At 41.4% G+C, this 26,291-nt stretch overlaps 1 protein-coding gene across 7 annotated transcripts in view; it reads left to right on the top strand.

Annotated features, from left to right (window-relative positions):
- HECW1 (HECT, C2 and WW domain containing E3 ubiquitin protein ligase 1) overlaps positions 1-18,589 on the top strand; it is a 252,277-nt gene extending 233,688 nt beyond the window's left edge. For all 7 annotated transcript variants that reach the window (XM_058038828.1, XM_058038988.1, XM_058038656.1 and 4 more), the window contains 4 exons: positions 3,694-3,840; positions 4,584-4,698; positions 5,946-6,144; positions 13,514-18,589. In XM_058038828.1, coding sequence (XP_057894811.1) covers positions 3,694-3,840; positions 4,584-4,698; positions 5,946-6,144; positions 13,514-13,625 — 573 coding nt within the window. In that variant the 3' untranslated portion in view covers positions 13,626-18,589. The remainder of the gene's footprint in view (positions 1-3,693; positions 3,841-4,583; positions 4,699-5,945; positions 6,145-13,513) is intronic.
- The last annotated feature ends 7,702 nt before the right edge of the window (positions 18,590-26,291 follow it).

Here is a 26,291-nt window from a genome sequence, read left to right as displayed (position 1 = left end):
CTGATGAGCATGAGGAATTCTCTGGAGTGCAGCTCTTCTCTCCAGGGTGTAGTTCACACAGATGTGGCATTTGGTGAATGCAAGCAATGTAACTTCAAGCTGATGTGACTGAAAGGATGGGTTAGGAGGGGTAAAAAACATTTGACAGGTGGTGTAGGACCTGGCAATCCTTACCACTATTTTGTCTAATATCTCCCTGTTAGATCCTGTGTCTCTTACTTACCTTGCACCTATTTAACAACTTGGTATGTACGTCCCTTTATTGTGCTTTCTGCAGCTCAGCTGTACCTTAGTCAGACAGTTCTCTGTAACCTGGCTGATCACTATAGCCTTAGGGAGGGTGCAACACTGCCTTACGTGCAGGCTGGCAATCAGAATAAATGGCTCCTGTGCGATTCTTTGGGTTGCACTGAAGCCCTGGTGCTCTTTGGCGTTGCAAACCATGCTGGATTATAACTGTCTCTGGGAAGCCTTGAAGGCAATCAAAACAATATTCAGACCATGATTAAGGATCTCCAAGGTGATACTGAAAAGTAGAGAGGCTGAAGAACCAAGCTCACCAAGCTCTGCAGAATCTCAGGGGATGGAGATACCTTGTAAGGAACAGATACACAGGGTCAAAAGAAGCAGAGAAATCAGGTGGAATATGACCTTTTATATCCTTTATCTTACATGCATCACACCTGTGTGCCCTCACTGCCCTTTTGTGATCGGTCAATACACATCAGCATTCCATGTTTCTTTGCCTTCCATACTGTTCACGGGCCCTACACTGTTGTAGTCCATTAGGGATGAGGCTCAGCTGCAGCTCCATTCCCAATCACCACAAACTATGTATCCACAGGAATATCCAGAGAATGGCTCTCACCACTTGACAGTTAATTTTCCTGAAGGGTTTGCACAAAGCTAGGGTAGTTCTGGGAACTAGGGAAAAGTTAGAGAAGTTTCTGAGGGGAGGAATTCCAGTCCTGCTCAGCTATGAATTTTAAAGTAACAGAAAGCAAGCAAGGCTTCAGGGAGTATATTAAAAACTGAATTTAGCCTGAGTATAGCAAAAGGTTACAAAGGATGAGCAGAGTTAAGGGTAGATGAAAAGGATGGGGCAGAAGAATTAAAGTAGGAAGCATCTGTAGGAGCAATAACACTGTTTTTCCACAGACTCAAATGCAGGAGGTTTTCATGGACTTGGAACTGAGAGCTTGCATGACATTGAATTGACAGTAAAGTGGTTTCCCTGGAAGGTATGGCTACATGAGACTAATACACAAAGGCAGACAGAAACATACAGACATATTCACAAAGGCAGATGAGACAAGTTTGTATTTACAAGGGAAGACTACAAAGTTGAAAAAGAACTGAGTTGCCCCGATGCATCTGAAGGTAACATTTGGCACACTAATTACTTGTTATACTCTCCTCAAAGGAAAGAGAAAACAGTTACATAGGAGTCTGTTGTGGAAGATAAGAAATGGCTCCAAATAGAATAGAAAACAATTACAATCTGTTGTGGATGCTGTGGTATAAAAGCAAAAGAATGCTAAAGGTTGGATTTTGATGCTGTTGTCTAGTACCTTTTGATGCTGTTGTCTATGTACTGGACACTGACCTTGCTAGAACTAATAATGAAGGGAAAGGTTGCTTCTCACTGTGAATTACAACTGTCAGAATCCAAGTGTCCTAAGTGAAAGTAAGATTTTCCTCTTGAAATTTACTAAGTGCTGACAGCAAAATAACAAAGAATTTCAGTCATGTTTTATGCTCACAGATGGATCCTAGTTGGAAATTCTTCCATGCCAAGAGTATCTAACCACTTAATTGCCATCTGAGCATTGCTTTGCTTGGTACATGTGCAAGTGTAGATCACAGTGGGAGCTCTGCCAATATTTGGGAAGATGGATTTCAAGGGCTGGGTAAGGAAAACGAGAAATAAACGGCCTCCTTGAGAAGCTGTACAGTAGATGGTTACAGCCCTTCTGTCCTGCTTCCACGATGACTTTATTATGGACCAGTTACTGCTGCTTTCACATTTTCTTGTCTCATTTCTGATGTGTATTGAACTTGTAAGGCTTTCAGGCCAAATCCTCTTTCTTGGTCCTTTCTTAAGGAGAATTTACTCCATGTCAGTTCCAGCCTTCTTGTGTACTGGAACCCAGAGCACTCCTGTAACAGCAGTGATACAGTGTCAAATCAAGCATTACACATTTTTACTGGTGGGGGAATGACAATTTGAGAATTTCACTTATAAGACAGATGTGTCAGTTGCTTGTGACCCAAAGTAATTTCTCATGCTTTTACCCAGTAAAAAGTGTTCTTCCAGGCCTTACTCTGAGCTCTCTGTGGATACAGCCTGTCTCTGAGCCCTGGCAATTGTTCCCATCAGGTGAAAGGAATGAGCTGCATTGGTTGAAATGTCTTCTTGCTAGTCTGAACCCTGATTCTCAATTGTAGCTCACAGCTGCAGTTAATGCCCCTAAGAACAAAATCCCCGAAATAGGGACACATTGCTATTGATTGCTAGCCTCCAATCATAGATAATTAATAGTATTTGAATTTATACAAATAATGAGAAGTTAAAAAAACAATAGTTTTTGAGGTGTTTGTGGGAAGTCTCACAGGAAACTTTGAACATCTGGAATTATGGTCATGCTTAAAGCTAGACAACATTTAGTCTTTGGATTGGCGGATACACCTTAATGCCCCACAGCCTTGAAGAATACAGCATGGTAGCTGGGCCAGAGCCCTGCTGTCTGGACAATGCAGCATTGCTTGTATAATGGTGATGCAATGATCTATGTTTGGGAATTTAACCTGAACCAGCTAAGAATTCCTAACTCCTTCCATCCAGCTTTACTTGTTCCTGCTGTTTCTCAACTAAGCTACCGATTAGATGACTCAGTCAATGTTTCTTAACTCATAATATTGCAATAGGTGCCTCAAGTAAGGTGACCTAAATACTGCCTATGATGTTTGCTGTCTGCTGGGCTAATAAATAGATAATAATATAAATAATACTAGTAATGAATATGTATTCATACAGTTCATTTACTGTCTGTGGTGGATGTCATTGTTATAGCAGCAGAAAACTGAAGACAAGAGCAATATATTCTTCCTTTTAAATCAACTAAATTGAGTGTGAAAATAATTGAAAGACAAATACAATTTTCTGTCACATGGGAAGAGGCATATGTGCTTGCTGGGTAGGATCCAGATTGATTCCTTAAATCTCTTCTCAATCTCAAGACTTAGTAACCCAAGCCAACTAAATTAACTATTAAAATGCAAAGAAATTACGCAGCTCTTGCTTAAAATAAGAAAAAGTTATTTACACTATAAACTCTTCTCAGGTTTGGATGGCTGACACAAAACTCTGAACCCCACAGTGACTATTTATCTGTGCAGGCTTGCTGTACAGGTCTTGTTTTAGGTAGTGTATTGGGAGTTCTCATTTTATGATACTTTCTTTAGCTGTCTGCATTTCTGTGTGAACACTTTTACTAGCACTTGGGGAAGGGCAACACTTGTTGCCTGAGAGACAAGTAGATATCCCTTCCAGTTGGCAAAGCAGTCTGCTATTCCAATACTGTGATTGCCTCTCTATCCTGTTGTTTCCTGTTCTGTGGCTTGGATGATCTCGTGTTTGAAACACAACATGATCCATGCAAAGCTACACCACTGTTTATCTCTGTTCTGTAGGTGACAGAGAGAGAGTTGAAGTCTGGAGGGGCAAATACAGCAGTCACAGAAAAGAACAAAAAGGAGTACATCGAGAGAATGGTAAAGTGGCGAGTGGAACGAGGAGTGGTCCAGCAAACAGAGGCGCTGGTCCGTGGCTTCTACGAAGTAAGTGGCAAAGTGATGCTTCCACAGGCATCCCTCCTTCACCTGAATGAGTAGCACCCTGGTTAAATGCTTCATTGCTACCCTGGAGAGCAACTAAACAGACACAAACAGCAAGGAATTGGAGCTCTTGGATCTCTACAGACAGAGAACTTGGATATAGCGTGTTTAGGATTAAAGAAAAAAGGAAAGAAATGTGTCTGCTGAATGTGATAAAGCATTACTTATGATCAAGAGTTAAGAATTACACTGCTTTCCATTCACACAGTGAGAGAAGTAGGCATTCGCAAATTTTGTTCTGCCATGTTGTGATTTGGGGTGAGGATTAGGGGTCCCTGACAAAGAAAGATTGTGAAGAATTGTACACTTTGATGAGAATCAGATGAAACACACTGTGTCTTCAGAGATTTGTTCTAGTAAAGTCAGTCCGTGGGTGCAGTCCAAGCTTGCTGGTGGTATTCCTGGATACTGCTCCATTGCTGTCCCTGGATTTTGCAGTTTATCTTTGCTGAAGACCTGGATCTGAGAACATCTTTCTGGCAGAACTGTTACAAGGACTGGGTTAAAACCTGGGGCTTTGCTGACCAACCCATGTAGTCACCTATTCTTGCCCTTCCTTAATCATACACAAACATGTGAATGCAAACATTCAAACTTTGTCAGGATAAAGAGCTTGCCACCATAGGTTTATAAGACTTTGCTTAATTTCCAGTCTGAACTGTGCTTACAGGTGGTTTTTGTTCCAGGTTGTAGACTCCAGGCTTGTCTCTGTTTTTGACGCCAGAGAACTGGAGCTAGTTATAGCTGGCACTGCAGAAATAGATCTCAATGACTGGCGGAACAACACAGAATATCGTGGAGGTAAAGTGCCTGCTCATGTTTACTACTATCTTGACTGTTTCAGTCTAAAACATGGAAGTCTTGCTCCATCTTTTCTTTCTGTCTTTCCTGAGGCAAAATGCCCTATTTTGTCCAGGAAGTTATTGTGAAGAATAACTCCTGAAAAAAAACCAAATAAGAGCTCAGGTGTTGTGGTGTTATACTACTGAAATTGCTTCTGCTTTTTCTATCCAGATTTTATCTATTCAATTCCTGCAGAGTTAGAAGGAGTTTTGACCATTAAGGACTGAAAAGGATTTGCACAATTAGATCTAAAAGTTACAGATCATCTAAGATGACTGTGACTGAACTCTTAGCCTCACAGAAAGTAGTTCCACAAGTCCTCCTGGCTTTAGCAGGGAGCTAAAATCAGGAGCTGAATTTCACAGTTCCCAATTACATTTCAACAATGTACATATCTTGTTTAACTGTTCCCTTAGCTTAAACTATGTCAAGTTGGATTTTTTTCCCTTCTCTGCTCCTTGGTCTGGTTTTGCTTTAAAGAATGATTTATCCAGGCTGTCTTGGATGATGGAAAAATGTGAAATCCACCACTTCTCCACCACAAGTGGAAAGTTCCTGAGGTTCACATATCCTCCCCTGAAATACAAGGTTTCAGTCTTTGCTGGTCACTGCCCAGCCTTTGGGTTACCTTGAAGTATGCAGCTTAACACAAGCAGAGCTGGTCCCTAGTGTTATTCTCCAGCTACATTTTTATATCTAAGTTTTGAAACAAATTCAGCCTGGTATATGCTGGCTCTCACTGGCACAAACCAAGGCTCAGAGCCCCTCAGGTGGGAAGTTTGCCAGGGAAGGACTTGTGGCAGCAAAATCCTCTCCATATGTCAAACACTACTGCAATCCAAAAGAGAATTTATTTGGGAAGCAGAAATTGTTAGCTTGTTAAGACTCACGCTGTGTGGCATATTGCTGTTGGTCTTTAATATCGCATGCACGTAACCCCAGTTCTTGCCAAGAGATTTGTGAGAGACCAGTGGATCTCAAGTGGATATTTGAGTTTCAGGGTCCGAAATGAGTTAGTGGTATTATAGTATCCACAGCCAGGACAAAATGGAAGCTGGGACCTACTGCTCATGAAGAACAAGATATGTTGTTAGGCCAGGATCTTTCCAGTAGGAGATCTACTGCCCCATGCTAATGGGAACATTTTTCAGTGTTGCTCTTCTCAGTTAGGAGGGAGTGATTTTTATTTCTCTTGCTTGGTGTAGGCTACCATGATGGGCACATCGTGATCCGGTGGTTCTGGGCAGCCGTGGAGAGGTTCAACAATGAGCAGAGGCTGCGATTGCTGCAGTTTGTCACGGGAACGTCGAGTGTGCCCTACGAGGGCTTTGCCGCTCTCCGAGGGAGCAACGGCCTGCGGCGCTTCTGCATAGAGAAATGGGGGAAAATCACCTCCCTCCCAAGGTACGTCCCAACCAGGACTTTGTGCCAGAATGGCTGTTAGGAGCAGAGGCCTGGTACTTCGTTCTATCTCTCTGTCAATTAATGAATACAGTAAGGACAAGTTGAAAAAAAACAGCAAAGAGACAATGATCAGTTTGTTGTTCTGTAATTACGTTCAGAGAAAAGTGTTTTCCTTTGCTGTCTTTTTGATTTGCAGGCTCAATTCAAACTATTTGAAATCTTTGGAAATGGTTAAGATTAAGATTTCCATAGGTTCAAACCTAGTTCTCTTATTTTGATTCTGGAACAGATTCAGATCAACAGGAGCTTGTCAACTGATTCTGCTCCCTTTACTTTCAAAATGCTAGCAAAAATACTTGTGAATTTACAGAGACATGAAAGCCAAAATCTGTCTCTGAGTTTTGGCTGGAGACCTGAGTGTAATCCCTTCATTTACTCTGATGGTTCCACTTTTTTGTAATGAAGAAGCTTAGTGACAGAACTTCACTGATAATATCCAATTTGTTGCATCTAGTTCAGTCAGCCAGCTAGGAGCAAATGAGCTATAATGTCATACGCAATCAACAGACTTGGCAGTGATTCCCAAAGAAGGGGTCATCTTCCTTTTCAGAACAAAGGGGCAGGGGTGGACTTGCCTCAGGCCACCCAAGAGAGTGATGGCACAGCCACTGATGGTTTCAGCTATGAGTTCTGCTTTACCTCTTTATGGGTGACCAGCACTCATCCTTCCTTACTGAAGTGAGTCACCTTTTCTTGAATGTCCTGACAGTTGCCTGAGGCTCTGCCCCACTGGGATTACAGAACATTTCAGTGCCTCTGAGATACTTTTGCTACAGTGGCCCTTTTATATCACATTTGCCCTCCGAAGGATGCTTTCTTCTTGCTCTTATCATTTGCTTTCAGCTACACTGCAAAGGAGGCCGCTTGTATGGCACAGAGCAAAAATTTCATTGCATAGACCTCACAGATATAGTCAGACAATCAATTAACCAAGGGTCTGGTCCAGTTTTCTCATTACTCACTCTCCATGTTGTTTGCCCAGAAACGTACCATAAGACACAGACTTGAGCAAACACCTGAGTCCTCTGGAGAGGTAAAGTCCAAATCTGGTCACCCTCTCAGTCCAAGTCTGCTCTAGCCCATGTTTATGCAGTGGAAGATGCAGAAACTGGAGCCAAGGCACTGTATCAGAAGGCATTCAGAGCGGATATCTTAGATTGGACTCCCTCTAAAGTCAGGAAATGGGAGTGTTTTCAAGGAACAGTTCATCTCACCTGAACACAGACTTTTGAAGTAGCTCAGCTGAGTCACAGCTGGTACATTTTGATTTGTGTCCATCCACCATAAGGACACTATGGAGATTATATGGAGAACTGGAGCCTGCATGAAGCTAGATGTGGGCACTGAGATTTATAACAAAATGGAAACATATAAGGTCAGTGAGATGACTCATGCCATCTGAGCTCCAGCCAGCAATGTGGTAAGAAAGCCTGCGAGCAACAGTTTGCTATTTGTAGTCCAGATCCTCTTTTTGCAGTATATTTATACAGTCAGGTTCTATGTAAGGGTTTCGGAGCTTACTGAGGACATTCCTGCCTGCAGACAGTCAGTAACCAGCAGCCACACTTTGCACTCCTTAACTCTTTGCACTCCTTCTGGGGTGCAACAGGGTGAGAAGGGAGGGTGGACCTTGGTGCATGCACAGAAAATGCCCTGGCCTGACCCGTCAAGTTCTGAAAAGGTAATTGGCCCCTTTCTGCTCTGTTTAACTTTCTTTGTGAACCTAGGCACTACTTCTGACTCAGATTCAGTTAGCCTCGAGATTTTATGTTTGTCTGCTGATCTCTGAATGAGTTGCTCTCCCTGACAGAGGCCTCCTTTCCAGGTGAAAGTTGGTAGCACTTGTTAGATTTCTTAGAGCTCTGCATTCATTTTAGCCAGGGGAAAAAGAAAGAAAACTTGCTCATGGGAAATAAACACAGCTTGATCACCATGAATTATTGCCTGCATTCTTATAAAATTATGGGGTGCTGCCAAGTATACCCAGTGCTAAGAAATGCATAAAACACACAGGCTGAACCTGGAGCTTCCCTAAATCCTTAGTTAAGCAACTAAATGAGCATTATTTAAAACTTGTATTTTAAATACCTGATTATGGTTTGCCCATGTTTATTTAGATTTATTTACGTACTTAAGACTTACAGGCTAAAAAAGACTTATGTCATATCCTGTCAGCCTTTTAACCCTGTGACATGAGTGCAACTAACTTTACAATAAACCACAACAAATTCCCTTTTCAATTTAACTGCTGTACAATGTGTAGAGAACTTTTAGCTGTATCAGGAGAATCCACGACTCCTTTGTTCCCTTACTTCTGCTCCAGATGGCTGAGGTATTTTGGCAAATATCCCTTACACTTGGGCAATGGAGCATGCAACTACCATTTGCTTATAGTGAGCAGAGATGTGCCAACACCTAAACTACATAGGTTAGTACTGTTTGCACTTGCAACAGCAACATGGCAAGACCAGAAAAAAAAGGCATGGAGTAAATTTCTAAAATGAAACACTTTTCAAATAATAGCCATAATACTTGACACTTAGAGTGCTTCTTGAAAGCACTGAGGGTAAACAAGGCTTTTTCAGGAAGGTTGAACATCCAGTAACTTCATTCTAAGTTGGTGATTTTGTTCATTTGTACCAGTTCCCTGCATGAACAGGGTAATTGTGGTGTAATATGTTCATCTAAGACTAAGAAGAGTGAGATTACACCACTATTTTATTTCTGGGGTGTGCACATGTGCCAGACACATTTTTCCTATCTGTATTTACTTTTGAGATCACATATATTAGAAAGTTGAGGCGCCATACAGCTCAGAGATGCTGCTCTAATCCTATGTTTTCAGACAATGACCCTAAAGCAGGTTCCACAGAGACTGCCAGCTTTGCAGATCAGTTGGTGTAAATCTGCATCATGGGTTCTTCCAAACTGGTATCACTTGTCATATAAAATAGCAGGTTCAATCACTTGTTCATCAAGGTTGAGCTTTACTCTTCCTATATAATATGGAAAGTTTTGTCCCAAAATGAAGGTGTTCCACATTTAACTGGTTGCCAGAGTGGAGATGGTTGGAGAATTTTTGCAGCTACACCCTCTTCTGAAGCAGGAATCCTCTCTTCACTTCTTCTGTGTCATGTAGGTTTGTAAATGGAATCAGTTTTAGTGGTAGTTCTACAAGGATGGATTCTTGTTACCCAGCAAACATTAATGGAAAGCCACTGGTTTTCTAGCTGGAATAGCAGAGCTTCATTTGGCACCATGGGAGCAGAACTCCTGGCCCAAAACAGACCTGTGCTTAGAACAGTGCTTTCTACTATAACTGTAGGAGGCAACAGTTCAGTCTTCTTAAATCCTCAGCTGGAAAAAGTGTTTGGTGCCTACAAATGCCATTGTCCCACCTTGTGGCTGCACTCCTCACCTGGCAAAAACTCCTGCCAGCTCCAAGATTATGTCTGTTTGAGTATCAAGTAAGTGAGGACCTCAGTGTGTATCCCAGGGATTCAAATAATCACATTTGACACAATGAGGTCACTTTCCCCAACAGTGCTGAGCTGCAACTCCCCTTTCATCAGAAGAGATTTTCATTCAGCAGTGTAGTGTGTGTTATGCATAATGCAGATTACCAGTGCTAGTAGATACCTGATCTTTTGTAAAAGAATTCTGTTCTTCTCTGTTGGATGATCAACTATTTAATCACCACAGAACCCCATATAATAATTTAAAAAAACAAAGATTCTGTGTGACTACAAAGAACTTTATTCTCATAATTTCCTTCTTTACCAATGGACTGAGTGCATGGACTTTGCTGTCTCTTACCATCCATCTTCTCTTTCCTCTTCAATACAACAGCAGTATCAGCTGTAAATCTACATTCATCTGTTTAACACTGATTCCCAGACAGCATGTAAGTGTTCCCTCTTACAGGCAAAAGGAACAAAAGCTACTACTTGTGGGTTCTCAGATTGATCAAGGGGGGTTTGTGGGCTCATTTAACGAAAGCAAGGTGAAAAGGAGAACTGCCCAGTTTCTGCCTGGCAGGCATGATTATGTTACAACGTAGGCTTTACTTTAGCAGATAGTTTCAAGCTATAATTAAGATAGCAGGGGGTTCTGTGCCCAGTTTTACTGCCTTTGGGTTCTCATCTTTATGGGGAATAAAAGAAGTGACAAAGAAAAGAAGAATGCAAAAATCTTAAAAGCTTATAATTTTTAGAAAGAATTCTTAGAAGAAAAGAAATAGCATAGCACTGTGAACAATGAGCAAGATTAAAGGTTCAAGCCCACCAAAACTATATTAAGCAATAAAGACAGACTGCCAGGAAGAATGAAATTTTAAGTGGTCCATTTACTGCCTAACTTACTGGAGGATGAGGGTATATGAGGGTCAGAGTTGGTTTACATTACTTTATCTTGCATTTTCTTCTGGAGAAGCCAGAATCCTTCCCATAAAAGCTGTTACCAATGTAATTCTTATTCCAGGCCTCACATTCCCTGAACACCATCTCAGATGTCAGCAGGCTTATGTGGTAGGAGGCTTAAATCAAGGGAAGAAATATTTTCTCTTTGCTGTGCTCTTGCACTACTGATGTGATGTTTTCACTCCAGTATGTGTGGCAAGTGTTCCCTGGATTATGCTCACTATAGTCACTCTCACTGGGATCAGTAATAAGAGGCCAACATAATTCAGGAGGAATTTACCCCTTTGGAGGATGAAGCACAGTTAGACAACAGTGGGCATTATGGAAAGTATCACTGATTCTTAATTGCCCTGTGTACTGCAGTATCACACAATATATGATAAAAACCAGAGAGTTTTGCACATAATTATCCTTATTTAAGACTGAGTGGGCTTCACAGGCATCACTGGAGTTGCAGTAGATCCACATTTGTTTCACAAACCAGAATATGAACTCAGGTTTTGCCCTTGGCAATCTTTTGTGGTTTGCACCATAAGTAGGTAGAAGTGTGAACTTTACCTGGATAGCACTTCTGAAATGCTCTTTTCATTTCAAATTTGATGACCTTTCTTTGAAGTGCAAGGATTTTTTTTCTGTGAAGTTGTTAAGCTGGAGAATACAAGAGTGTTGTTTAGCAAAGTGTTTCAGTGTTTCTAGACATGTTAACAATTTTTTCCTTTCTTTGTTCCCCACAATAAATTCCTTGAGACGTTCTATCTGTAAACTTCATAGTAAGAAAAGGAATGTATCTTTTTTCTGAGTTTGGCTAGGTCAAGGATATCTAAAAGTCAACAGCATTGCAAGGTTGTTTCATAACCAGTGTGAAACTAGATGGATAATGATCAGTCAAGATAAATGTCAGCAAGAAAGTAAACACCAGAGTCAGTGGCTGTGGATACGTCTGTACCACACAAGAGGATGCACAGCAGCAATGTCTGAGATGCTGTTGTCTCAAACAGTTAAATGTGCTGTGGTTGAATGCCATACAGAGGTCTGGTTCTGCAAAACTACTTTAGAAGAACTCACACCTGAACCACCATGGCTGTGCCACTTCCAATTCTGGAGCCCAGCAGCTGAGCTCCTCAAGACTGGCTATCTCTGCATGGGGCTATCTTGCCTGTGATAACCATGTTCTGAATGGACTATGACAATGCTGTTGATTAACTCCCAGTGGTTGATAGTATTGCCAATGGATTGTAGAAACAACTTATGTTGCCAAAGATTGTTGAGATGAACAATAAATACTGCAGGGCTACTCATGGATAATACACATGAGCTGCCATGTTCAATTTCAAGAGATGAATTAAATAACAGCTTTATTAATGTTTGTTTTTCACTAACTCAGGCATTCCGAGCTCATTTCCACAAATTCTGTGTTTATTGTATTCACTTCTGAGACTAACCAGCTACCAAATCTTCATTCAGAAGGGATAAAAGGATGGTAGAAGCTCTCCTAATTGAAATTCTGTAATGCAGTGACGATTACATGCCTCTGGCTATATCAGTTGCCTGATTGCTTTTAAAGATTCCCCACTAGTGCTTGATAAAGCTTTTCCTCTGAATCTACAGGTCTCAGGCCAGCCCATGTACTAGCATTACGTCTTTCTCACTTTGTGGGTGGCCTAAGAGATGACTAGCATGGCTCTGTGTAATTTCCTCCAAGATAGCTCTGCTGCTTCAGTGTAAGAGAAGTAGGATTTAGTTAAAGTTTGAGATAGAAGGGCTAAAAGTAAAACAACTCCATGGCTTCTAAAAATACTAGGGGCCAGAAGCTCAGACATTGTTAGTCAATGAGGCTACATTTCCTTCTGTAAAGTTTTGTCAATTCACATTTATCCCAGTGAGCAAGAGGAAATAGAAATATTGCTGTCATCATGTAAAACTCTAAAAGCTGACTGAAAAACAACTGAAACAATTTTACTGAAAATGTGCCCCTCCCACGTCCATTTGTTGAATGAGCTGTGCAGTTGGGGCTGAATTGTTGGGGCAGGAACTGTTTCTTTACTCCATATTTGTATAGCACCTCCCACAGTGAAGGCTGTCTGCCTCTGGGTCTAATTGCTGCTGCCAGAAAAGCTGCAACAGGGAGAAGGAACGCATGGAACCCATTCCATGGCTTTTTTTGAAGGTGCTGCCAATGTAAATAGAAGGTTAGGTAAATGTAATGGTAAAACTGGGGAAAGAGATGGTCATCAAGTTTGCAGCTTGCTCTGCACAGAATATTTTGCTTTTGTCTTGGGTACTACAAATAAATAACATTTAAAGGCCAGACTTGCAGCAGATGGCCAACAGCTGACTTGCTGAATATTTTCAGCAGCCTTCCTTCCTCAGTTAGCAGATCCCTGAATGGTCTTTTAGCAGTCAGGCCTGCCTCACTGCAAACACACGCTCAGCCCATTCTGTCACTGTATTCCATCACGTTGTGTTTGTCCACTGCTGCAAAGCTTATTGACAGCTCATGTTGGATGTACAGATGAGTGCCATTTTGTTAAAAAATCTTGAAGCAACCAAAATTATAGTAATGAACTTCTCTATCAGGCCCTAAATCCCAGCTCCTCAGTGACCTCCCTCCAGCATTCTTCTCCGTCAAGATCCTACAAGATCCCTGTAACATCCGAAGGAGGAATATCAGATGTTATGTTGATATTTAGCTTGTGTCTTCTATATAACATATTCTATACTGAAATGTATATGCACATACATTTCAGTACCTCATATTTTGATGGAATTAAAAAGTTTTACTTTGAGTGAACTTGAATGTCTTGAGTCTCAGTAGAAACTAGTTTTCTCAATTCTTATTTTCTCAAGTTTCTAAGATTCAGCCTAACATGTAGCATATTTTCCTTTTGCAGGGCACACACATGTTTCAACCGTTTGGATCTTCCACCTTACCCCTCATATTCTATGCTGTATGAAAAGCTGCTGACAGCTGTTGAAGAAACTAGCACCTTTGGACTTGAATGAGGGGGTTCAGGCACTTCTGGTGTTTTTATGGCTGATGATGTCATCTTTCCTGTCCACCATCATTTGATCTTGGTTTCCCATGTTTTTATTTTTGAAAACAAAACAAAAATCAAGATTAACAAAAGCCGTGCATGAAGAACTGCCACCCTCTATGATCTAACCTTCATGCTTTCATCCTCTGTTTCCAATGGACTGCTAGTCTGTATGCAATAGAAAAACAACTGTCTCAAGGTTTCTGTATATCTCTACATACCTCCATTAATAACAATGAAAATACAAATGCAAGTTACACTACACTTGACCAAATGTTAATAAATGTTTACTTCCAGCTACGTTGATTAAAAAATAAAAAAAAAACTCTTCATCAAGCATTCCAAGCTTTTATATACCCATATCTTCTAAATCAATTCATAGCCCATCATACTTCTTAATCGTTGAATCCAGTACTAGGAGCTGGTCAAATATATCAACATCCATCCCTATTTTCCCTGTATGTATTGTCCATCTGAAAGACACCTATGAGCAAAACTGAAATTTTTATATATGAACTCATGATCCACATCAGTTGTATCAGCTGGAACTGGCCCAGATACATGGTGCAGATAAGACCTTCAAAAAGTAAAAAAAAACCACCACCAACCTGTAATGCAATGCAAAGCATAACGGCGATTGTTATGATTGTTGCTTGCCAGTACTGGAGAGAACTCGCACTTCAGAGCTATCGGGAGGGGCATCTCCATTGTAATGTTTACCACACAAGAAGCACAAGGTTGTGCACACTCAAGAAGGATGTTTTATTATGTAGCATAAAGGACAAGGCTCCCTTACCTTAGTATTGTATATGACAAGGAAAAGGGGAAGTAAGAAGAATGTTCTACTCTTATGAATACCCTTGGGTTCTGTTTACCAGATCTTTGTTTTCTGATGTTTAAAATGTTTGTTTCCAAATGACAAGTCTAGACAATCCCATCCCCTGTGTCAGAAGCAATTTACTTTGCTAGGTTGGGCTAACCCATGGTTGCTGGGGGCGGTTGTCAGTTCTGTTGTTTCTCTTTTCTTGTTCAGTGGAATAGTCCATATCCTCAAGAGTGATTGGTTGTAGACAGAATGTTTTTGTCTGGGGTCTGTCAAATGAGAAGCTGCAGTGAATGAAGGTGTTTGTCAGGTATGAAGGGAACTGTAACTCTCTGGGTGTTAAGATTTTGGTGTACATCCTCTTGGAGGAAGCCCAAAGGCCCTCCAGTGATTCTAAGTACCACTAAACTAAAGATCTTGCTCTTGTTACTGCAGACATAACCCTCTTCAGTTTGGTGTACTTTCCAACTCTGAATCTGGGGGGAAAAAAAGAAAACAGCAGTAGGCTTGTCTTTGGATGGATTTTGCTGAGGCTGTTACCGTCAAACTACTGCTCTGATTACATTCTAGTTATTAATCTTTGCTGCCCTTGTTTTCCAAAACTAATCTCAGATTGAAAGTGTTTGTCTTAACTGGGAAATGGAAATACAAAGTATCTTCTGACACTAAATATGTTAAAGGATGCAAGAAATGCAAAGTGACAGATTTGTGAAGGTACATGAGAAGGTAACATCATAGTGTTCAGCAGCTTGTATGAAGTACAACACCCCCTTGAGCACTTGTTACTGGTAGTTTTGTGTTAGTTATGCTTTAGATCACTGTAAAATCAGGAGACCATTTCAAGATCTAACACAGCCATTTCATCTTAAGTTTTTTCTCCAGAGGAAAAAAAATTGGACTCTGCATTCTCGCATATTTTTATGGTGGTTATATAGAACCTTATCACATTTGAAAAATTGTGTTCTGAGAGTTTTAGATCTTTCTCCTGCTTTTATTCTTAGGTCAGTAGGTATTTGAAAGGTTATGGACGCAAAAATATATTTCTAAGCAAAGAAATTTTTTTAATTTTTTTTTTTTATTACTGGTACATTAAAATCTGAAATACTTAAATTGCCCCTTCATTCGATTTCTGTGGCATTTCAGCAACTTTTATGCTAATTTACTGTATGGCTTTTACTGAGAATCTATGTTTTAATATGTTGTTGTTTAATATTACAGTTGCAAACAGAGGCTGCAGCTACAGGCCAGCTTCATTGTACCCCACACTGAAAATGATGTTTAGTGTTTCCATAAATGAGCTCTCAGGCATTGATTCTATGTGACCAGCTCACTGCACAGGAGAGATGGAAAAATTAATGTTTTTCTCAGAGCATCTGTCATGTGCACATGAATTTCATCAGGACAAGTCACACCAGGAACATGAAATCTTCCAATGTATGTAATTCCTGCCTCTTCACCTCTGGGCCCTCAAATCCAGTGATTCTTGTATGGTTCCTAATTTATTCCTGATGATGTTATAAAGTTACCTGTACTATGTCAAATGTTGGATGTCTTCCAACATTGGAAGAAAGAGAAGCATCCAACTGGTTGGTCCATGTTTGGCCAAGGAAAATAAAGAGCTGTCTCAATAACATAGTAAGAAAGTGGGGGAAAAAATCAATCTTTAAAACACTGTATAGTTAAATTTTTTTAAGTATTTTAAATCTATATTTTATTACAAAAAAGTGAAACTATTTTTTGTAGCATAATAAAAGATGTTTGTATTTCAGAGACAGCATCAAGCTCCACTAAATGAAATACAGAAGGCTTTCTCCTGAAATTCTTCTTCACAACACTTTCTGGCACTCATCACACACTAAACTAGATTATGTTTGGCAGATGCCATCTCAAGCACCTTGTGTGTTGCTCCTCTGGGAAACACAGAGCATAGCCAGCTACTTCCCATCAAAATCCTTGATCCAAGTTGTCTTTCAAGCACACAGCCTAATATTTTTTAAAAGCTGCTTTCTAAGTTGACAAAGTCATGCAGATTTTCTTGAAAGTTTTTTTGATCTAAGGCCAGGAATAGAGATGGTTGACTGTTTTCATAAAGCAAAGTGAAAGAAAATGCCATGTGTGGCTTTTCCTGGATTCTGCCATTCCAGGCCTATCCCTCTCTCTTCCCAAATGCCCTGCCCCAATAGGTTTTCAAACTCCTACATTATCTTTCTGCTATCCAGATCAGCGTTTCACAGTGTTTCTCCGTTCCTTGTGTCATGCCATGGGCAGAATCCAGTCTCAGCCTGGAGTGAGGGGGAAGCCGTGCATCTGCAGAGTCAGAGTGAGGCAGTGAATGGTGCTCACAGGAGAGAGGGAGGAACCTACCTCCCTCAGCCTGTTATTTAACCTGCCCATTATGCAATTAATTGACTTTGTTGCTGTTGTGGTGCATATGCAAGACATACCCTTCCTAGTTCATCTGTTGATTCAAGTGCTGTTACTCCCCAGGTCTGCATCTTCATTTGTAAAACACTGACGGCTGATTACAGAAAGTCTGGTTTCATTGTTTCCCACAGGAAAGACTAGAAGATATTCCATAGAGCAGATTTACAGTGAAATAATCTTTTCGGCTCTTCTACCTGGTGGTGGCTAGATTAGGATACAATATCAACATCATTAGATTTTTAAAATGCGAGCGAAAATGGAAAAGCCAATCTGACAGCTTTCATGAATTCTAGTTTTTGATTGGAGCAATGAATACTGGCAATGGTTTCAGAGGGCCCATACATTTTTGAAAATTATTGTCATGATGGTAAAGGGAGGGAAGGGGGTATTTCTGGTTTTGAAATCCTGTTAGCATTAATCTGGAGATAAGAGAATGGAAGTAGGCATTTCAAATCATCAGTAGGTCTTCCAGCTTGAACTAGTCTCACTGACTGTTCAACCTCATGAGCAATGCAGGATTTGATCCAGTACAAACATCTGTATCTTAGTGTTAACAGCGTCAGGTCTAAACATTATAAATGCTGTCACTTCAGTCTGCAGTAAGTTACATAAGTGTTCAGTTTCAGTCTGTGCATATTCAAAACTTGACTTTTATGTTCCAGAGAGGTCCATGGCTATCACAAGGCAAGAAGTGAGTGGTCCAAACTACATCTAACGTCTAATGGAGAAATCATGAGTTTTGTACAGGTCTGACACAGGGGAATTTTTACACCCAGTTTGCTCAAGTGCCCATGAACTTTTGAATGAACTGTATCTGAGGTTTGAGCTTGTACTCTAGTCTGAGAGATGGCCTGTGGGGAGGGGAGTATTTGTTGGGATTGTGTTTTGTTGTTCGAGTTTCACTGTAACAAAGAGTTGACATACCTCTAGTTGGAAACAATAGGATACTGAATTTGAACATGAAAATCAAAACTGAAAGAGGCTAAAATATAAATGGACAGGGGACAGGTTAAACTCGTCCTTCACTGTTAATCCTTTGACAGTCCATGGAATTTCAGAAGAAAAAATTTGACTGGAGATCTGTTTAATTTCTATTGAAATGATATTTGCCCTGTCTCCATAGTAATATTAATAGGGATTCCCAGTCAAGATTAAACGCTTTCAGTCAAATGCAGACCAACAGATCTTTCTACAGCAAATGGGGTGCTTTTTTATTATTCTTGCTGTACCTCAGTGTTCATTTTGAAAAGATAAAACTACTGCAATACACTAAATCTGGGATAGGTTTTCCAGTTATCACAAGGTCCAAAAGATTGGATTGTTACTTTCTCACTAGTGAGTCATGTAGTTCTTTTGTTCCAGTAGAAAAACAGATTCCTGTAGATAGTAGATACTAGGTATAGTAAATATTGTACCATTAGCCAAATTCCCTGCAGCTTCCGATTTATCTAACGGAAATGTCTGTTACGGTTTTTGTTAAAGACTACATAAAGTCAGTGGCAGGAAAGGTCCTCATTATTGGACTGATTTTGCTTTTATTGACAGAAAAATGTCACATGATACTCAGGCTGTGCTTTCTATTCAACCATATCACTATGGAGGAATGTCAATAAAATCACTTTGTTATGGCATTGTGTGGACTGTCTATTACAAATAAACTATTTCATAGAGGGTGGAAACTGGCATTGTCAAAGCCCACTAATTTCAGAAATTGCAGTTTCAGGATCATGTCCTTTCCCACTATTGTATTCAGGCCCTTCCACCGCTTTTAATCAATTTTTCAGGGCACGTGTCTAAAACTTGGGGTTCTCTACATAGGTTTGTATGACCAGAGCCTCTATGCTGTCCTGCCTTGAGAGCATGGGAGCTTATTCCTCGCTATAGGAGAAGTCTGGTCAAACAGAGGGACAAAAGCAGTGTGTGTGCTACTTACACATCCCTTGCTTCTAAGTATAATTATTGCATTATAGGGATGAAATGCAACTGCAAGGATGATTTCTTAATAGCATATGCTGGGTCTGCACTGTGTTGACAGCAAATACACAGCAAGGTGCCCCAGCATCTCAGTATGTCACACCCATTTATCTCCTGCTCGTCACTGTAATATCTCTGGCGTGTTTCATTAACACATTCCAGGATAGATTACCACGCCTCAGATACACTGTCAGCAGACACCTTCCTCACCATACCTGTTTTCTTACATAAATGGCACCCCATGAGGGATTGTGGTACTATAGGAAGGATGGGAAAGCTTAAATATGAGGCACTGTTTCTATAGGGAATAATATAAATCCATGGAAGGTACTCCAACAGAAGTGGTAAGCATATCTTGCACAAGGTAAATCAGTAACAAGTGTGAACCTGTGTGACTCTGAGAACTCCTGAGAGCTCCTCTGGAGCCAGCACTGCATTTCACTCCATATGGAGGAGCACAGGTCCACGAGGCCCAGTGCTGGCTCTCCTTCAGCAGGGATGGTGGTGCTGGTGGCAAGAGCAGCACCCACCCAGGCATATGCTCTAGAAATCCAGGTGTCATAGCTCAGCCTTTATTCATATCCTGTGTGTGTGATTGTGCACGGGTGTGAGGAAGAAGTGAGAGAGAGGGCATTTTGGCACTAAGCTGGATTTCTATGCATTGCTCACATCTAAAGGAAGGGAAAATCCATATTGATTAAAAAGCAGCGAGATGAGCAGATGATCATTGGGGTGCATCAGAGGTGTCAGATTCTGCAGCAGTGATCTGTGTATGTGGCTGGAACGTTGCCTTTTACCAGAACCCATTCCATGATTCCATTCAAAATCTGGGAACCCATGGATACTATGAACCCATTCAAAGCCAAGTTGGATACAGTCTTAAGAAATCTGGTCTAGTGGGAGGTGTTCCTGCCCTGGCAGAGAGGGTTGGGACCAGTCAGTCTTTAGGGTCTACTCCAACCCCTTAACATTCTATGATTCTATGATAAATAACTGAATTTCAGATAAAATAGAGCAGTCCAAGTGATGCCTCCATGGGTATATCCAGCATCTTTCTTGGCATGATAACAAATCTGTAATACTTCTGTAGGATATTAAAATAACAATAACAATCTTTTCCTGCCTTGTGGTGGCAGTGTCATAGTTTTTTCTACAAAAGACAATAAATCCACATGCAGCCTGTTGTTCATCTGTGTACAAGAGGCCAAAGAGAGCAAAGGCACAAAGCATCTGCTGTGTCTCCTTTAATCATAAATCCTCCTTGAGCTGCAAGGACACTCTTTTACTATTTTTTAAATTTAATTCTGGTAAACTTGAAAATCATTTTTGACTGAAAATATCTTTCATGGATCAATCAAGATGAAGCATGTGTGGCTGTGTTTAGTTCCTACTCTTTTGAAACTAAATTTAGAAGAAAAATATCCACTGTATTATTCTACCTGAAATACAAGCCCTGGTTCTTATTTGTATTATGCTTTGAAGTAAGGCAGATTTATATTGTTTTAACTGAGGTGTAAATGAAGCTCATCCCCACTATGCTGTGTTACAGCTCTTTGAGATTGGATAGAATAGAAGTCACTGGAACACACAAACAGTGCAAGTAATGGGGTTTTCTTTCCCTGAACTTCTGGCATGTAGGATTTAATATAATTAATTAAGTTCTGTGGTACATGAAAATAATGGGGCTGCATGGGGGAGTTTTCTGTGCCAGTCATAAGCAATAGTAACACTGAGGTAACTTGCCCTTCTTTTTGTGAAGAGTAATACACTTCAGGAACATTTTAATTTTTGATTTTTTTCAATATGAAACTAGAAGACTGGTTTGGGTTATCTTTGTTTCCCACTTACAGTTGGGAGGAAAAAGTAATTCTGTAAATACTCTGCAGTGTGACACTGAAAATGTGTCCAGCCAGTTTCAAAATGGACCACAGACAAAAACTGTAAAAGTGTTGTTGGATGTGATTTCCTAATGCTGGTTTTCCAAGATCAAACCAGCATACAAAAATAAACTGCACATGCTCCAGTTTTTCTGTTTTCAGCACTTCATGTGCTTTAGTCTGTAGACAAAGCAATACAGGTTCCCTACCAGCATGCCACATCAGTCATCATGTTTAGGTAACAGCTTTTCAGAAATGCAGCTGGGGCAGCACAGGAATCTGCTTAGGAACTTTGTTACAAGCTGTGATTTGACTTCAGTACCTGTAAGATATGTATTGGTACTGAAGTACGATCAGTGACTTTTCAAGAATGACTGAAATTAGTAATAGAGATTGCTATATAAGATTATACTTGCAGTGTGTGGGGATATGTTTACTGACAGCTTTGGCATCTTTGGAAATGGAAAATAAGCTTCCCTGCTTTAGGCATGGAAGTTAACAGCATTAGTGATATGTGCATTGATTAGCAGAACTGGGACCTTAGAGTTTAACCCCTACTTCTACAGTATGTAAAGCCCCTGACATGACTTTTGAACACCATCATTGTGCTTCAGCAATGTCCTCCAAATGTACAAACTGAAACAGTTTGTGGTCTGGACACAGCCATAAAATAAGTAGTGATGCATCTTGGATTTTGTAAAATACAGTCTACCAACTTTGTAAAAGGTGAATTTGTGTTTGGGACTGCCTGGCCACTGCAGAGAAGCTGTGGAATTGATCTGTGGAGCACCCAATGTAGTGCGTGGAGGCCCATATGATGTGTTTTTCAACAGCTAAGTTAATATTATAATAACATATGTAAAATTCATAACCAAAAGAGAATTTCTGCAAAACATGAACCTGTGAGAGTATTTGAAAAGGTTACTGGTAGATTCCTTAAGCACAAGTTTATTCATCTGTCTTAGAAATGATGAAATCAAAGCCTCTGAGGAAAAAGAGGAATAAATATTATTGTAACATGAGCACCAGCTTATATTAAATCTCTCACAAATATAAAAATAATTCAGCAAGGTGGCAGTAATGATGCTTACTGCTGCCACTTAGTGGAGCCATGCCTTCCTCCCTTAAACTAGAAAAAAGATTAATAACACTTTTTGCTGCAGGTGGTAAGAAACATCCATTTGTACAGAAGTATAGGAGGGGGCAGTTTTTCAGTGGTGCTGGGTACTCAGAGTTCTTGTGTAAGTGCTGTTACGTGATGACAAGAGGCATTTTAGTACAGGAGCAAAACCCCTGAGGTGAGGAACGTGTACTCTTCCTGTTGCCTCACAGATAAAACCATCACATCAAGAAATAAGTAGCTTCAATGCAGAATAACTAACTTCAGAATGGAATTTCAGCAGCCAGCAGAAATTCCAGCCACAGAAGATCATGGTTGTCTACCAGTACAGAAGCTGAAAGGATGAATTTAGCAATTCAAAATGGAAAACTATCTTAAATTATGTGTGCTGAGCTACCAATGGTAAGATTTCATATTTCTATAACAAATTGACCATGATGATGATGATGATGATTTCATGTGTCTCCTCTATCATGGATGAGCTGCCCAAATACATTTTTATTGGGAAGAGAAAACATCCTGTGGTGATCAAGCTAGAGTCAGATTGATACAACTGAACAAACTTATGTCACTATGCAACACTTTCGATCCACCTCTTCAGGACAGAACAGAAATCACTCCAGTGATTTAGAAATAGGAATCACTCCAGTGATTAGAATAGAAATCACTCCAGTGCATGCAAACATAAATTTAAAGGGACATTGTTTTTAACAGAATACCTGTGGTGGTGTCTTTCACCTCACCTCCTGCTTCTTAGCTTGCAGGCCAAACACAGCTCATGAGAAGGAACTCCTTGGATTCTACTGCGGAAAGAAAAAAATGTATCTTGAAATATAGAAGAGTTTATGTTATCTGCACCAGCAGAAATTAGGTTTTGCTATGCCATCTGAGTGCAATTGAACATAGAGCAGCTAATAATATTTAAGTGATTGAACACAAATATCCAAAGAACAGAGAAAAGGCATTTTCAGGTAACACATGAGAGGAGGTAACACATGAGAGAAACCAGCCTAGATATGTCTGTTAGCTTTTCTCTAGATAAGCATTGTTCACATCCACGTGTGTTTCTCCCTGTGTAGAAAGCACAGATAAGCTTATGCTGCAGAATTTAAGACTGAGTGCTGTTTTAGTGCACAGGTGAAACTGCAGTGACTCATGAAGCTTTATACTCATCCTTTCTAGAGGGACAACTGAAATTAATATATCACATATCAGCTCCACAATACTCTGGTACTACTAGGCAAAGCATTGTGTGTTCTATGGCTAGTGCAGAGCAAAGTGGGAAAAGATCCTGGAAGCCAACACAGCTTCACCAAGAGCGAGTCCTGTCCGACCTACCCAGTGGCCTTCTATGATGGGCTGATTCCATCAGTGGGGAAAGGAGGAGCTACAGATGTTTTTTATCTGGATTTAACATGGCACCCCACAACATCCTTGTCTCCAAACTGGAGAGGGATGGATTTGATGGGTAGACTGCTAGGTGGATAAGGAATTGGTTGGACAGTCACATTCAGAGGGTGGTGGTCAGTGACTCAGAGTCCCAATGGACATCTGTGACAAGTGATATCACTCAGGGATCCCTATTGGAGCCTGTGTTATTTCATATCTTCGTCAATGACACAGACAAAGGGATGGAGTGCACCTACAGCAAATTTGCCAGTGACACCCAGCTGAGTGTTGCAGCTGCCACACCTGAGGGAAGGGATGCCATCCACAGGTATCAGCAAGTGGCCCCATGGGAACCTCATGGGGTTCAACCAGACCAGGGCAAGGTGCTGCGCCTGGGTTGGGGCAACCCCAGTACCAGCACAGGCTGGGGGATGGACAGATGGAGAGCAGCCCTGGGGAGAAGGGCCTGGGGGTGCTGCTGGATGAGAGGCTGGACATGACCCAGCCATGGGCACTCACAGCCCAGAGACACAAACGTGCCCTGGGCTGCCTCCAAAGCAGCGTGGGCAGAGGGGAGAGGGAGGGGATTCTGCCCCTCTGCTCCTCTCTGGTGAGAGCCCACCTGCAGGGCTGCATCAGCTCTGGGCTCCCAACATGGACCTGCTGCAGTGAGTCCAGAGGAGGCCACAAAGCTGCTCAGGGGGCTGGAGCACTTCTCCTATAAAGACAGGCTGAGAGAATGGATTGCCCAGCCTGGAGAAGACCTTAGAGCAGCATTCCAAGGGGGCTACAAGGAAGATGAGGGACAAAGAGTTTAGCAGGGTCTGTTGTAACAGGACAAGGGCTAATGGTTTTAAATGGAATGGGGGTTGTTTTAGATTAAATATAAGGAAGAAGTTGTCTACAATGAGGGTGATAAAACCCTGGCATATGTTGCCCAGAGAAATAGTAGATATCCCATCCCTGGAAACATTTAAGGTCAGCTTGGACAGGTTGGTGAACTGATTGAGTTGACAATGTCCCTGCTCATTTCAGGATAATAGGACTATTTGTTTTCTCTGGATAATTCTTTTTAAGAATGCACCAAATCTGTCTTCCTAAGCCCAAAAGAACCCATTGCTAGATTTTAAAAGGTATTTAAGAATCTAGAAGTTATTTTAAAATACAGCCAGAGAACCTTAAATATCCCAAAGTATTCTGAGGAAGATATGTTCATATTTCAGAATGAGTAATTACACTGATTTTCATAAATGTTTAACAAGAGTTCCCCCCAGAAAAATGTGATTGTGAAAGTAAGTAAAGAAGTAGAAAATGTCACAAGAATTAAGTATCTGAAACCTTCACTGATCTGAAACCACATACTTTCAAGATCCAATGTATTTGGCAGGCAAAAACCTCCTCTCTGTAGTAAATGCCACTGATATATACTTTCAGATGTAACAATTATATAATCTCAGTTTAATCTAGATTTTAATGCTCAGCAGGAACATCCTGCCTCTGCTACAATTTTCACAGCTTTTTGAGTGGAAAGCACATTGATACCAAAAGGCTTTAACCCTCTTTTACCTGACATACTGGTTCTGGAATTCATTCCTAAACTATAGATTATTAGCAGGATGGACCACCTCTCCTATGAAGAAAGGCTAAGAGAATTGGGATTGTTCAAGCTGAAAAAGAAAAGGCTCCAAGGTGACATAATTGCAGCCTTCCAGTACCTGGAGGGACCCCACAAGAACGATGGAGTTTTTACAAGGGCATATAGTGACAGTGACAGGACAAGGGGGAATAGTTTTAAACTGAAAAGGATGTTTACATAGGATATTATGAAGAAATTCTTTATTCTGAGGGTGGTGAGACACTGGAACAGGTTGCCCAGGGAAATTGTGGATGCCCTATCCCTGGCAGTGTTCAAGGCCAGGCTGGATGGGGATTTGAGCAACCTGGGCTAGAGGGAGGTCTCCCTGCCCATGGCAGGGGATTGGAACGAGGTGATCTTAAAGGTCCCTTCCAATCCAAACCATTCTGTGATTCTACGTTTTTCTGCAAATCAGATTTGGGAGTAAGTGAGTGAGGGGATTCCAGTATACTGCTTGTCAGCAATTGTACTCCCATCCCACATCAGTGACCCAGGTTTGAACTGAATCCTTTCCTGTATGTTGGGCTGTGTCCTCAATAGTCTTTTCTGTGCTCTGGATGTTGGCAGGAGGTTACATGCCCTTAAAAGAGACTCGTGGCACAGAAGTGCCTTGATAAATAACAGCCACACAGAACAGGTCCCATTAACATGTACATTAAGTAATCAAGACACTGAAGGGATTGAGAAGTGAGCACATGCTTTTCTCAAGCCTTTTCCAGTTAGGCTCATGCCAAATCCATGAGGCAATTCCTGCCAGCCTGCACAAACCGATGACTAGGAGGCAATTCCAGCACACCTCACAGAGACACCTGGATCTCAGGCACGCATGGAGGAGCGGCACCATACACGCCCCGGCTGTGGGAAAGGTGTAATTGAGGCTTGTGCCTCAGACACCACAGGGACAGAGGCTTCAGCAGGTGGGCCACGTGCATCTGCCCCATGCAGAGCTGCTGCTGCCCCTTTCTCCTCACCCCCTGTCAGCCTTGCTTCCCAGGGCCCTGAGCCTGGATGTCCCACATGGCCAGCGCCCCCCACCTGCTGTGGGTTCCCCCCAGGCTTCACACTCCTGCCCTGCTGCCCCTCAGGGCACACCTGAGTGCCCACAGAGTGAGGGCCTGGGCTGGGGGATCGCAGAACCACAGAGTCCTTGGGGTTGGCAGGGACATCTGGAGATCACCGAGGCAGGGTCAGCTACAGCAGGTTACACAGGAACGCACCCACGTTGGTTTTGAGTGTCTCCAGGGAAGGAGACTCCATGGCTTCCCTGGGCTGCCTGTTCCAGTTCTCTGCCACCCCCAATGTAAAGAATTTCTGTCTCATGTTGAGGTGAAGTTTTAGTTTGTGGCCATTGCTCCTCATCTTGTCTCTGGGGACCACTGAAAAGAAGCCAG

This window comes from Melospiza georgiana, chromosome 1 (assembly GCF_028018845.1).
Source record: "Melospiza georgiana isolate bMelGeo1 chromosome 1, bMelGeo1.pri, whole genome shotgun sequence".
NCBI lineage: Eukaryota > Metazoa > Chordata > Aves > Passeriformes > Passerellidae > Melospiza > Melospiza georgiana.
Note: the sequence above shows the minus strand (reverse complement) of the source record. Positions and strands in the feature narration are given on the sequence as shown.